Raw genomic sequence first — 14,594 nt, 5'->3', positions numbered from 1 at the left:
AGGTTGGTTAGGAATCAGTAACACTTTAATAAGTACGAGTAAAACATATGTTGTTATTGACATACCGTGTACAGTAAGCGTCGATCAATGTTTAGCTAGTGCTTATGATGCCGTTATGCATTGCTTATGAAGGTGTTTTGCTTATGAAGGTGTAATCCTGATGTTGTTTTGACGGAAGGAGATGGATTCCACGGAGACAGGCGACAGAGGCAGGTCTGTTTGACATTTTATTTCATGGTGGTAGGAACAAAAGACAAAGGTAATAAAGTTAGTAACGGTCAGGTCATGCCACTCTTACTCGGTGCACTGCCCTTCAGGAGCGTCCCAATCAAACAGCAGTTTAGAGGCCAGTCGATAGGGGAATCCACATGAAGACATAAATAAGGAACAGAAAATAGATTCAAACAGTAAATAGTATATTTTCTGTAAAAGCCAGAGGCAGACATTTTTTAGGCTCTCCGATGACTTGTCATGAGCATTATTATGAATATAATTATTATATATTAATTTACACGATGGGGATGATGAGGCTAGTATGCTGGCTAAAATAAGAGCACAGAACAGTATGGACAACGACTTTGTCAACCGGTAAGCCGTTGACCTGTTTTAAGGCAATTCATAGACAGTTTCAACTACCCCGCCATTAGATTGTGCCCGTCTTACTCTTGAGCCAGTGTCACTTCTGAGTGTCAATAACACAGGACATATTCCACAACTACTGGAATAGGTCCAATTCAACAGTAATACAACATAGAAATGCAGTGGTGTAGACCATACATACGCACACACGGTTACTGGTCTTAGCTTTGGAAACTAGTCCTTGATTTGACTCAAAAGCCATATGCTTCAATGCTCTTCCCCTCCCCTTTCCTTCCCCATTGACATGGGGAACATAATTATTGTGTGTCGTGAACAGACAAGTCAGGCTTCTTGGTTCCAGTGTATAGTACTAAAAACATAACCACCACAGTTTTGCACAATGCTAAATTTACACGTACAAAATGGCCACCTTTGTTTCAGAAGGGGAAAATATGACGTGAACAATATTGCCAAGTATCTTCTATATCAAAACAGAGTGGGTTTATGTCAGTCATTGCAGTTTTTGGATGTTACAGAATGTTTGTTTATTTGCAATTATGCAATTATTAAGCAGTTTTCTTTCTTTAAATTTTGCTGCCCAATATCCCAACTTATCACATTATCCCCTTTCCAACAGCAAGAGGTTCAAACCTGTCGTTCTGCCCCTGAACAAGGCAGTTAACCCACTGTTCCTAGGCCGTCATTGAAAATAAGAATTTGTTCTTAACTGACTTGCTTAGTTAATTCAATAAAGTTTTTTTTTTAAGAAAAAAAAGAAAAAAAGAGATGGACCACTCTACTTTAATGCAAGAGTATCAGTTTTCATTTCAATTTGAGAAACATTTTTTACTCTGAAGTTTGAAAGATTGAAGAATTTCATTGATGACTGAACATTCCATGACTGAGCATTGAAGGGTCCCATTGCCCACCTGGTATGATATCTCTCCTCTTCCTCTAGCTGTGTCCTCTATTTAGCCTTATCTTACAGCTCCTCCATCAGGCCAGTTCTGGTAAAAACAACTTGTTCTGTTACACCATTTTCAAAAAAGAACCCAGCCAAATGAAATAGTTCTACAAGCTCAGTGAAATCAGGTGAGAGTAAAATAATCCACTTGACCGCTGTCACGTTCGCCTCAGAAAATGAAAAGACATTCGCGGAACAAAAACAAAACAAAATCAACACGGCAGAAACTGCATGCAACTAGTGGTCATTGTTAGCTTTACTGATTGTAAAACAGAATATGCACAATACATGAGAAGCACAATACATGAGAAGAGAACCAATCTTACATATTCACAGTCTCAGGTATTTATATACTCTATATTTATTACATTTATTGATGTAAATTATTATTACATTTCTTGATTGATGTTCTGAAATTATGATATGTAAGTTGTTCTGGAATGCAGGGCACTTTGTCTTTGTTCAAAAATGAGACTCAGTCATTGATTCAGAGCCAACAGAGCACTTGCGCTGTATGAGGAGTTTGAAGAGTTTGATCAGGCGGTTTCCGAAACTCATTCTTAACTAATATGGAATACACTTGTGTCCTATCAGGGGCAAGCATAGGGTTCTATGATACCAGAGTTGTGTTCATGAGGCACCAATAAGACACGCTTGTTTTCGTTTCAAAATGTTGTAAAACGTTTTGTAACAGTGTGCTCTAATGAACATGACACAGGTAACTGCAGTATGTCTCTACTGCATTTGCCTCACACGGGAATGTTTGTATGTAGAGTTAGGGTTATGTCTATAGGCTGTGTTGGGTGGTAGTGACTGATATGACACCAAGACAAGGCAATAATAGAGAGGACCAATGTGGTTCACCAGTGTTCAAGTTATGAGCGATAGGGAGGTTTTGTTCGCGTTTGTTTGAAAATAACAAATACAATTAATACAACTTTCGCTTGTCTTGCGACGCCACACAAATGTACGCAAGGTATTTACACCGGCATTTCAGGAGGGGATAATGAACGAACGGGAGGCGTAGATAAACAAACAAAAAAAATACAGTATATAAAAACAAAATAAAACAAATTAAAACAATGTATTATTTTTTTCCAATATAAAAAGCGATGACAATTATACAAAAATAGAACTTAATTACAGCATTAGACATGTAGTTTATGAAGGGGGTGGTTTAGCCAGGCTATTTTTTGGCCTCAGCGGCGGAACAGTGTAATATTTTGGGGCTATTGAGGGCGTCCTCCACCAGGTGAAGCTCCCGGCCGTCCACCACCACGTTCTTTACACAGCCAACGAAGCCCGTGCTGTAAGCCTTAGGCAGCCTGGGGGCCACCATCAACTCCTTCAGGCCACCTGGAGACAGAGAAGGAGAGAGAGGGAGGGAAAGTGAGAGGGAGGGAAAGAGAGGGGGAGGAAAAGAGGGGAAGAGAAAGAGGGTGATTTAGGACACAGTGTCTGAGGTGCATGGACAGACACACAACAAATGCATGCACCCCCACAGATTGAGGTCACATCCTTGCATCTCCCACAAAGCAGCCTGTGTCCTGCCACAAAGGATAACAAACTGCTGTAAAGTACTGTGTGATGTTGACACTGGCTGTAGATGATGAGAAAGAGACATGTAGCTCTGGTGAACAGGAACGAACTGCATATCAAACAGGCGGTCCTTTCTGGAGGCCTGCTCTAGCAGTACAGTCACTAGAAATCACCTCTCTCATTCACTCCAAGGGGAGCCCGTCTTCTGATAATTCCCCTGGATTTATCTTTCTCTCTCGTTTTCTGTCTCTCATTCTCTATCAAACACTTTCACACACTCTTTGTCTATATCTCTTTCCCTCTCAAAGACACCATTTCCCACTTATTCCCTCTCTCTTCCCTCTCCTGCTTTTGTCCCTGTTAAATCTGCTGCGCCGAGTTGGCCATTCCGTCAAGCTCTTTCCCCCCTTCTCTCTGTCCCCTCTAATCGAATTGCGTGCCTCTGATTCGGGGATCGACAGGGCTAATTTTATGCGAGTAAAAGATTAATTAATGATGAGCAGTGAAAGAGGAAGATTTGAAAGCGAGGAGCTGCTTGATGTGAGGCCTGCTGAAAGGATAATGTATTCTAGCTGTGGGGCGTGCTCGGTACCTGTTTGGATCCGCAGCGGTGTGTGTGTGTGTGTGCGCGCGTGTGTGTGAGACAGAGAGGGATTATGTGTGTGTGCGCGCGTGCGTGTGAGAAAGAGAGGGATTATGTGTGTGTGTCATGTGTTCTTCTACCTGCTGGCTCTCCTAACTCAAAACACCCACACACACCTTCCCAACACCTTACACGACCAAATGCATTTCAAGGGAAAAAAAATTCTACCAGCGCCATTTCCCCAGAATATTCTATCTATCAGCGTGTGCTGCTTCAAAAGCCATTTCGCTGAGCGAAGTTCAGGTCAAATGGAACTCAAAAAGATAACAGGCTTCTTCGGTCGTTTCAAATTCCAGAGAAAAGAAAACTTTTGACTTTCGTCAGATTGCTTTTCATTTCTCAAATCAATACCGGAATAGAGTTGGACACTCTTTCCAGACAGTCATCTTACATTTCTGACCAATTCTTTTCATGCCAGCGAGTTTCTCTCACATCCATTGCAATGCATAGTGAGCGCATTCCTCATTCCTGGCACACTTCTACCATTGTTACAGACAGAAATGTACTATGTGCGTCAGATTTCAGGTTAACCCGATATGTTGCTCAACAGTACCTCGGTCACTAGTCCATGTCCTTTAAATCAAATCAAATGTTATTTGTCACATACACATGGTTAGCAGATGCTAATGCGAGTGTAGCGAAATGCTTGCGCTTCTAGTTCCGACAATGCAGTAATAACCAACGAGTAATCTAACCTAACAATTCCACAACAGCTACCTTATACACACAAGTGTAAAGGGATGAAGAATATGTACATAAAGATATATCAATGAGTGATGGTACAGAACAGCATCGGCAAGATGCAGTAGATGGTATCGAGTACAGTATATACATATGAGATGAGTAATGTAGGGTATGTAAACATTATATTAAGTGGCATTGTTTAAAGTGGCTAGTGATACATGTATTATATTTATGGCAGCAGCCACTCAATGTTAGTGGTGGCTGTTTAACAGTCTGATGGCCTTGAGATAGAAGCTGTTTCAGTCTCTTGGTCCCTGCTTTGATGCACCTGTACTGACCTCGCCTTCTGGATGGTAGCGGGGTGAACAGGCAGTGGCTCGGGTGGTTGTTGTCCTTGATGATCTTTATGGCCTTCCTGTGACATCGGGTGGTGTAGGTGTCCTGGAGGGCTGGTAGTTTGCCCCTGGTGATGCGTTGTGCAGACCTCACCACCATCTGGGGAGCCTTACGGTTGTGGGCGGAGCAGATGCCGTACCAGGCGGTGATACAGCCCGACAGGATGCTCTCGATTGTGCATCTGTAAAAGTTTGTGAGTGCTTTTGGTGACAAGCCGAATTTCTTCAGCCTCCTGAGGTTGAAGAGGCGCTGCTGCGCCTTCTTCACAACGCTGTCTGTGTGGGTGGACCAATTCAGTTTGTCCGTGATGTGTACGCCGAGGAACTTAAAACTTTCTACCCTCTCCACTACTGTCCCGTCGATGTGGATAGGAGGGTGCTCCCTCTGCTGTTTCCTGAAGTCCACGATCATCTCCTTTGTTTTGTTGACGTTGAGTGTGAGGTTCTTTTCCTGACACCACACTCCGAGGGCCCTCACCTCCTCCCTGTAGGCAGTCTCGTCATTGTTGGTAATCAAGCCTACCACTGTAGTGTTGTCTGCAAACTTGATGATTGAGTTGGAGGCGTGCATGGCCACGCAGTCGTGGGTGAACAGGGAGTACAGGAGAGGGCTCAGAACGCACCCTTGTGGGACCCCAGTGTTGAGGATCAGCGGGGTGGAGATGTTGTTACCTACCCTCACCACCTGGGGGCGGCCCGTCAGGAAGTCCAGTACCACCCAGTTGCACAGGGCTGGGTCGAGACCCAGGGTCTCGAGCTTGATGACGAGTTTGGAGGGTACTATGGTGTTAAATGCTGAGCTGTAGTCGATGAACAGCATTCTCACATAGGTATTCCTCTTGTTCAGATGGGTTAGGGCAGTGTGCAGTGTGGTTGAGATTGCATCGTCTGTGGACCTATTGGGGCGGTAAGAAAATTGGAGTGGGTCTATGGTGTCCGGTAGGGTGGAGGTGATATGGTCCTTGACTAGTTTCTCAAAGCACTTCATGATGACGGAAGTGAGTGCTACGGGGCGGTAGTCATTTAGCTCAGTTATCTTAGCTTTCTTGGGAACAGGAACAATGGTGGCCCTCTTGAAGCATGTGGGAACAGCAGACTGGGATAAGGATTGATTGAATATGTCCGCCTTGCGAGCATTAACATGTTTAAATGTTTTACTCACATCGGCTGCAGTGAAGGAGAGTCCGCAGGTTTTGGTAGCGGGCTGTGTCAGTGGCACTGTATTTTCCTCAAAGCGAGCAAAGAAGTTGTTTAGTCTGTCTGGGAGCAAGACATCCTGGTCCACGACGGGGCTGGTTTCTTTTTGTAATCCGTGATTGACTGTAGAACCTTGAACATTTTTAGGGCCTTCCTCTGACACCGCCTGGTATAGTGTGTTTGGGCAGTGTTTGGCGCGCTACATTTTTTCTGGCTTTTGGCCAAGTGGGACGCTACCGTCCCACATATCCCAGAGAGGTTAACAAGAAATTTGTGGAGTGGTTGAAAAACGAGTTTTAATGACTCCAACCTAAGTTTATGTAAACTTCCGACTTCAACTGTATCTATTTTTTACTTAACACTTCGTTTCCTTAAAACTGCATTGTTGGTTAACTTCTCTGGGATATGTGGGACGGTAGCGTCCCACTTGGTCAAAAGCCAGAAAAAATGTAGCGCGCGCCAAATTCAAATATATTACTATAAAAATCTATCTTTCATGAAATCACACATGAAAGACACCAAATTAAAGCTACACATGTTGTGAATCCAGCCAACATGTCTGATTTCAAAAAGGATTTACGGCGAAAGCACACCAAACGATTATGTTAGCTCAGTACATAGCCACAGAAAAACACAGCCATTTTCCCAGCAAAAGATAGTAGTCACAAAAAGCAGAAATAGAGATAAAATGAATCACTAACCTTTGATGATCTTCATCAGATGACACTCATAGGACAACATGTTACACAATACATTTATGTTTTGTTCGATAATGTGCATATTTATATCCACAAATCTCGGTTTACATTGGCGCCATGTTCAGAAATGCCTCCAAAATATCCGGAGAAATTGCAGAGAGCCACGTCAATTAACAGAAATACTCATCATAAACTTTGATTAAAGATACATGTTTTACATAGAATTAAAGATACACTTGTTCTTAATGCAACCGCTGTCAGATTTAAAAAAAACTATATGTAAAAAGCACACCATGCAATAATCTGAGACAACATTTCTCCGCCATGTTGGAGTCAACATAAATACGAAATTACATCATAAACATTCCCTTACCTTTGATCATCTTCATCAGAATGCACTCCCAGGAATCCTAGTTCCACAATAAATCGTTGTTTTGTTCGATAATGTCCAATACTTATGTCTAAGTAGCTACTTTTGCTAGCATGTTTAGTGCACATGTCCAAACGCTCCCGCAGATGCAGGCGAACTCGGATGAGAACTTCAAAAAGTTATATAACAGGTCGAATAAACTGGTCAAACTAAGTAGAGAATCAATCTTCAGGATGTTGTTATCATATATATCCAATAACGTTCCAACCGGAGCATTCCTTCGTGTCTGTAGAAGTTATGGAACGCAAGGTGATATCATGAGGAAAGCGCATGACCAGGAACTGGCATTCTGCCAGACCAATGACTGAAACACCTCCCATCCGGCCCCACATCACACTAGAGGCTTCATTCCACGTTCTACAGACTGTTGACATCTAGTGGAAGGCGTAGGAAGTGCAAACAGATCCATATCTTACGTGATTGACTGTAGAACCTTGAACATTTTTAGGGCCTTCCTCTGACACCGCCTGGTATTGAATAGGCGATGAGTTGAACGTTGACCAGTCTCAGAATTCTCACTTCCTGTTTGGATTTTTTCTCAGGTTTTTGCCTGCCATATGAGTTCTGTTATACTCACAGACATCATTCAAACAGTTTTAGAAACTTCAGAGTTTTTTTTACATCCAATAGTAATAATATGCATATATTAGCATCTGGGACAGAGTAGGAGGCAGTTCACTATGGGCACGCAATTCATCCAAAAGTGAAAATGCTGCCCCCTATTTCAAAGAAGTTAAGGGCTTGTAAGTAAGCATTTCACTGTAAGGTCTACACCTGTTGTATGTGGCGCATGTGACAAATAAACATTTATTTGATTTGTCTGTCTGTCTGTCTATCGTGTGTCTACATGTGTGCATTCCCATCTGGGTGTGTGTATGTTTGTACATCTGTGTCTGCCTCCGTGTGTCTGTTTCACTGTGTGTTAACCCTAAGACCTGTTGCAGGCTTATTAGTCCACCTACCCAACCAGAGAGCTCCGTCTGTGTCCAGCTGAGTGGCTGCCAGGGGCGACGATCCCGTGACTGCTGCCTCGTTGCCCACCTGGAGAGATCCGTCCCTAAGTGCTCTGAGAGAGGGGGGTGGGGAGGGAGAGAGGCAGAAAGGTGGAAGGTAGAGGGAGAGATGGGAGATAGGGAGAGAAAGAGGGAGTTGTTTACAGCCTGTCTGGGTATTGTCCTCAATTTCACTTCAACTGGCTTGTAGTAAAAATTGAGAGAAATCAAGTCTGATGACTATGTGCTTAGCAGTTGATTGAGCGAAGGGGGAGAGAGTGGGTGCGTCCGAAATGGCACCCTATTCCCTACATCTTGCACTACGTTTCACCAGAGCCTGTATGAGCCATCGTCAAAAGTAGTCCATTGTATAGGGAATAGGGTGCCATTTCAGACGCAGACAGTCACCCAACAGTTTGTTGGAGGCATCGCTGTCATTCCCAATGAGCTGAAATGAGACCAACCTCCATGGATTTAAAGGTATCAAGTCTTCACTATGTGGTAGGATGACGCGGGTTTGGAGATATGTCAGAATGGGTTGAGATAGCATTCATAACCCCACGTTTAAATAATGTGGAATGAAAGCTAACCCAAAGCTAGATTGTCGGTTTGCTTACAAGCTGAGTGAAATTGAAGGCAAATATGAAAACCACACACTCTGTATGCCGAACACTACGATGAACATTTCATGACTTCCTTTCCACTGTTTGGTCCTTTTCTATCATAAAATGATCACTAATATAAATATTCACTTAGGGCTAAATCCTAACTTCCACCTAAATCAAAAGTTAGTCAAGTTGAAGTCAGGATTTGCTCCTGTTCAATGTCACGTTAGCCATCGCCTTACCTGCTGGCCTTGATGCAGATCCAACTGTTAGTGTTGACGCGCACCGTTGAGCGAAGCACCACAGGCTTGGATCCCAGGTCATAGGTCATCTGCACGCGGCCATCCACAATGGCCAGGGCGATATAGTCAGAGCGCTCCACGCCCTTTCCGCTCCACAGCACCAGGCCCTGTGTGGCCTCCGTCTTGATGCTCAGCTCAAATTTGTTCACCAGCAGGGCCTTCTCACTGCAGGGCAGGGGGAGGAAGGAGGAGATTAGAATGACTTATTTTATTGAAGAGCAGAGTAAGTGAGGTGATTGTGAACTGGGAAGTAGTCCACGTTTGCAGACTGGCTGTGTTGCTTGTACGTATGAACCCCAGAGAGGTGATTCCAGGTTGATAGTGACGGGCTGGATTCTAAATGGTAACCAGTGATGGCTGTGTCCCAATACACTTCACTGGCTTCCTAATTTCTTGTCTAGCTTCCTTCATGACAACTGATCTGAAAGCACTTGAGTGGGTCATGTGAGAAACCTTATGAGGCAGAGAAGATGACAGTGGAAGGAAGATTGCGTAAAGACACTTTGTCCTGTATCTCTCACTCGCTCTCTCTCCTTGGCTAACTGTGCAGTAGCTCACCTCTGTTCTTCCTGTTAGGTGGTGGTGGTGGTGGAGGCGGGGGACTGAGGCAGGATGCTGGCGGGTTCGGAGCAAGCTGTCTAATGTGCTGTTTGATCTCAGTCTCTGAAGTGCCAGTGCTACGGGGGAGTCAGGGAGCTGGGGAGAGGGGTGGAGACTGGGACATCCTTGGCCATCCTATGGGGAGCGCTGCATGTCACTGCCACAGCTGTCTCTACTCTGTGAGAGTGGGGCTGCTGCTCAGAGCCTAACTGGAGCTGGTGTGGTGGTTTGCACACGCTCACACACATACGCGCACACACACACACACACATTCATGCATGCCCCCCTACACACACATTCATGCATGCCCCCCTACACACAAAGGCATACACACACACAAGCACACATCCATGTACACACACACACACACACACACACACACAAGCACACATCCATGTACACACACACACACACACACACACACACACACACACACACACACACACACACACACACACACACACACACACACACACACACACACACACACACACACACACACACACACACACACACACACACACACACACACACACACACACACACACACACACACACACACACATCCATGTACACACACATCCATGTACACACACACACACGCCCCCCTACACACAAAGGCATACATACACACAAGCACACATCCATGTACGCCACATGCACACACACACACACACACACACACACAGCTCCATTTGGTACAGACCTCAAACAAAAAGACTCCTGAAGGGATGCTATTTTTAAACAGCTCCTTTATTCTCCATTGTTCCCTTCAAGAGATGGATATCAAGAGAATCATACCTTTGTTTTGGTGTATGTGCTTGTGTATGTGGTGTGTGTGTCACTAATCGGAATCTCTGTAATGTACTGTGAAGTCGACAAGGTTCAACTACTTTCATAGTTTTGAAAAGGATCGTAAAAAAATAAAAATAAAAATAGGCAAAGCACACAGAACAGAGAGCACACAACACAACACAACACAAAACACAGATCACACAAGACAGACATGACATGTACACGACACGAGTCTGCTCAGCAAACAGACAGAGTCTTATGGGAGCACAGGGGGTTATCCACAAAGGGCAGGAGGAGAGGAGAAAAGGAAGAAAAGAGAAAATGACCCTTGACTACGTATAAAATCGGTCCACGTTAAATAAAGTTTGATTTAATCCTCTCATCGGGCCGGCCAAAAATGGTGCTACTGCTGATTGAGCTAACGGTGGTGAAGAGACTGAACGGATTGTTTAAACGGAATAATTACTTGAAGGCTTTTCATTTAGTTTCTGTTCAGGTATGGCCAACCGACCTTGACGCATGTTTAGTATTCGACCCAGCAGAGAGGAAGGAGTGCAACGTTTCTACATTTGGATTTGAGATTTTCCGAAGCATAACTAATCTTTCTAAAAAAACACCAATTCAATTCACTGAAGCACAAATGCACAAAACAGAATGACTGATGAATTTAGAGTCATAGAAATCCTTTTGACACAAACGGTCAGTAGCAAAACACATACAATATTTGGACTCCTTTCCCCTTGCCTTAACCCCACAGTACCCAGGGCTCCAAATAAATCACATGATGTGTCTAAAATTGCACCCCATTCACTAGAAAGTACACTACTTTTGAACAGAGACCTGCCATAGTGCTACGCACCAGACTTGTGTGTGCAACAGCCTGGGTATGAGTTTCAATAAATCCTCAACAGGATGGATTTTCAGAAATAATAAGGTCCTCAGACTAAGGATATATTATACTGTATTTATACTATACTGACTAGTCTTGGACTCCTGGCTGCATAATACATTTCCACGAAGGGACAAAGATTGAATTGAATTAAGAATTTTATTTGAAACAAGGCAGTATACTTACTGGATTTGATTAATAAATCAATATTATGGAGTAGCGTCTTCTATGCTTCTTTTATTCCTTATTGAATAAGTCTGAAAAAGGGCTGTGCACCCCATTGCCTTTAGGTGGGAGTTGTAATCTGAACATTGCTAAACTTGTAAGGAAAACATTGCATAGAGATTGCAAGGCTGGATGGCTCGTTTGGCTGCTAGGGCTGGATGTGATTGGGGACTGAGATATGCTGTCTTAATAAGTTGAGCCCTATCTCTATACATGGCCCAGTATATAGAGAAGTCTGGCCCTCCAATAATTTCTCTATGGGGCTGTTATGGGAATTTTATGAATAATGACTAAATTATGTATACATTTAACGTAGAATTATAACTAACAGAATTATATCCTGTCTGATGAAGAATGTTTGTCCATAAGAAAGAGGGACTGTTGGTAGGCAAGGAACTGTGGCAGACAACGTGTGACCACTGTGGAACTGATAACAGGGAAGGAAGTCTCCCCACCCAGGGAGGGGAGAGACCTTGGGCTTGTAGTAGATTGTATAACAGGTGGCGGACAATGTATGAGAAGAAGACTTGTGAACTATGTTGCCATTGTATCTGAGAGGAGGAGGAACGTTTATGACAAAATGTGAGGTATATAGACCAATGTACCGGAAATGATAAGGGGAACGTTCCCGTAAATAAACATTTGACTATTGTAGACTGGGCCTCTGTCTGTTTTTATTTCTATCAGTATCCTACAAATCCTGATATAGCAGACTGAGTAATTTAATTGAATTGGTTAAAGAACATGAGAACTTGATTCTCCTAACAGGGGCCCAGTGTACCGAGTAGTGTGGCCCTATTATACTTCTCTAAATGGGGCCGAGAGTATTGAAGTGTGGCTCTCCAATACTGTTTCTATGGCGCACATTCTGACCCTTGAGTAGCGAGAAGATAGGCTGCAACCTGCAGGTGGTTGTGTCGGGGTGGGGTGCAGAGGTATGGGGAGGCAGCATGCTAGCGACTGGTTGGACAGCGCTGGCTCCAGGACACTCACCTCTGTTCCGACGGGTTCTCCAGTGACTCAGGACTTTAAGGGAGCAGGGGAGAGAATGGAAGGGCATGCAATAAGCGGAAGGAGGGAGGTGGAAGGAGGACCCGCGAGGAACCTTACAGGGTGACGTATTGTACAGCATAGACAAGAGCCTCAGTGATCAAGGAGATGTGTTGAACAGAGTAAGTTGTTGCCCGAGAGATGGGAAAACATGTCTAGCTACCTTCCATGGTATACACTAGCATACTAGCCAATGCATTAATACATCCTAGGTAGTATGAACACAGGAAATAGAACACATTATGCGTTTGGCTCTGGAGCTGATCACAGAATCATGGCTCTCTCTGGGTATACAGTTCCCGTCCATACAGCCAGCTGGGTTCTCAGTACATCGTGCAGACAGGAATAAAGAACTCTCCAGGAAGAAGAAAGGCAGAGGTGTATGTTTCATGATTAACTACTCATGGTGTGATTGTGGGAACATACAGGAACTCAAGTCCTTTTGTTCACCCGACCTAGAACACCTCACAATCAAATGCCGACCGGATTACCTCTGAGCATTTTCTTCAGTTATCGTCACAGCCGTGTATATTCCCCCTCTAGCCGATAGACGACAGCTCTCAAGGAACTACACTGGACCTTGTGCAAACTGGAAACTGCATTTCATGGGGGACATTTATCATAGCTGGGAACTTTAATAAAGCAAATCTGAGGAAAACACTACCGAAGTTCTATCAACACATTGCCTGCAGTACTCGCGATTCAAGAACTCGACCATTGTTACTCTCCCTTCCAGGATGGCTACAAGGCTCTCCCCACACCTCCCTTTGGCAAATCAGATCACAACTCCATTTTGCTCCTCCCTCCGCATAAGCAGTAACAGGAAATACCTGTCCTAAGGTTTATTCAATGCTGGTCTGACCAAGACTGTCTGACCAAAACACAGTGACTGAGTTAATCAAGAAGTGTATTGGGGATGTTGTTCCCACTGTGACCACTGCATTTAACCACAGCAAGGTGACTTGGAATATGGTAGGGTATAAACAGTCCAGCTATGTCCTCTGTAAGACAATCAAACAGGCAAAACGTCAGTTCAGAGACAAAGTGGAGTTGCAATTCAACGGCTCAGACATGACATGTATGTGGCAGGGACTCCATACAATCACGGATTATAAAGAGAAAACCAGACACATCGCGGACAGCATGTTAACCTTTGAAAGGCTGCCGGCCCAGACGGCATCCCGAGCAGCATCCTCAGAGCATGCGCAGACCTGCTAGCTGGAGTGTTTACGGACATATTCAATCTCTTCCTATCTCAGTCTGCTATCCCCACTTGCTTCAAGATGTCCACCATTGCTCCTGTACCCAAAAAAGCGAAGGTAACTGAACTAAATGACTATCACCCCGTAGCACCCACTTCTGTCATCGTAAAGTGCTTTGAGAGACTAGTCAAGGATGATATCACCTTCACCGACAGCCTAGACCCACTACAATTTACATACTGCCCCAATAGCTTCACGGATGATGCCATCGCACTACACACTGCCCTATCCCATCTTACCTAATGTATGTAAGATTACTGATCATTGACTACAGCTCAGCCTTCAACACCATAGTATCCTCCAAGCTTATCATTAAGCTCGGGGTCCTGGGTCTGAACCCCGCCCTGTGCAACTGGATCCTGGACTTCCTGACAGGCCGCCCCCCCAGGTGGTGAAGGTAGGCAACAACACCTCCACTACGCTGAACCTCAACACAGGGGCCCCACAAAGGTGCGTCCTCAGCACCATTCTGTGCTCCCTGTTTACCCATGACTGCGTGGCCACGCACGCCTCCAACTCAACAATCAAGTTTGCAGGCGACACAAAAGTGGTAGGCCTGACTCCGACATTGCTCGTCCAAATATTTATTGCATTTCTTAATTCTATTATTTTACTTTTAGATTTCTGTGTACTGTTGTGCATTGTTAGATACTACTGAACTGTTGGAGCTAGGAACACAAGCATTTTGCTACACCCACAATAACATCTGCTAAACATGTATGCGACCAATACAATTTGATTTGAT

At 44.2% G+C, this 14,594-nt stretch overlaps 1 protein-coding gene across 5 annotated transcripts in view; it reads right to left on the bottom strand.

The window, feature by feature from the left end:
- Positions 1–214: 214 nt before the first annotated feature.
- Positions 215–14,594, bottom strand: part of LOC139542053 (agrin-like) — a 409,208-nt gene continuing 394,828 nt past the window's right edge. For all 5 annotated transcript variants that reach the window (XM_071347046.1, XM_071347047.1, XM_071347049.1 and 2 more), the window contains 3 exons: positions 8,969–9,193; positions 8,092–8,195; positions 215–2,899 (listed from right to left, as the gene is read on the bottom strand). In XM_071347046.1, the coding sequence (XP_071203147.1) occupies positions 2,730–2,899; positions 8,092–8,195; positions 8,969–9,193 (499 nt within the window). In that variant the 3' untranslated portion in view covers positions 215–2,729. The remainder of the gene's footprint in view (positions 2,900–8,091; positions 8,196–8,968; positions 9,194–14,594) is intronic.

This window comes from Salvelinus alpinus, chromosome 17 (genome assembly GCF_045679555.1).
Source record: "Salvelinus alpinus chromosome 17, SLU_Salpinus.1, whole genome shotgun sequence".
Classification (NCBI taxonomy): Eukaryota; Metazoa; Chordata; class Actinopteri; order Salmoniformes; family Salmonidae; genus Salvelinus; species Salvelinus alpinus.
This window is presented reverse-complemented; position numbering and strand designations above follow the sequence as displayed.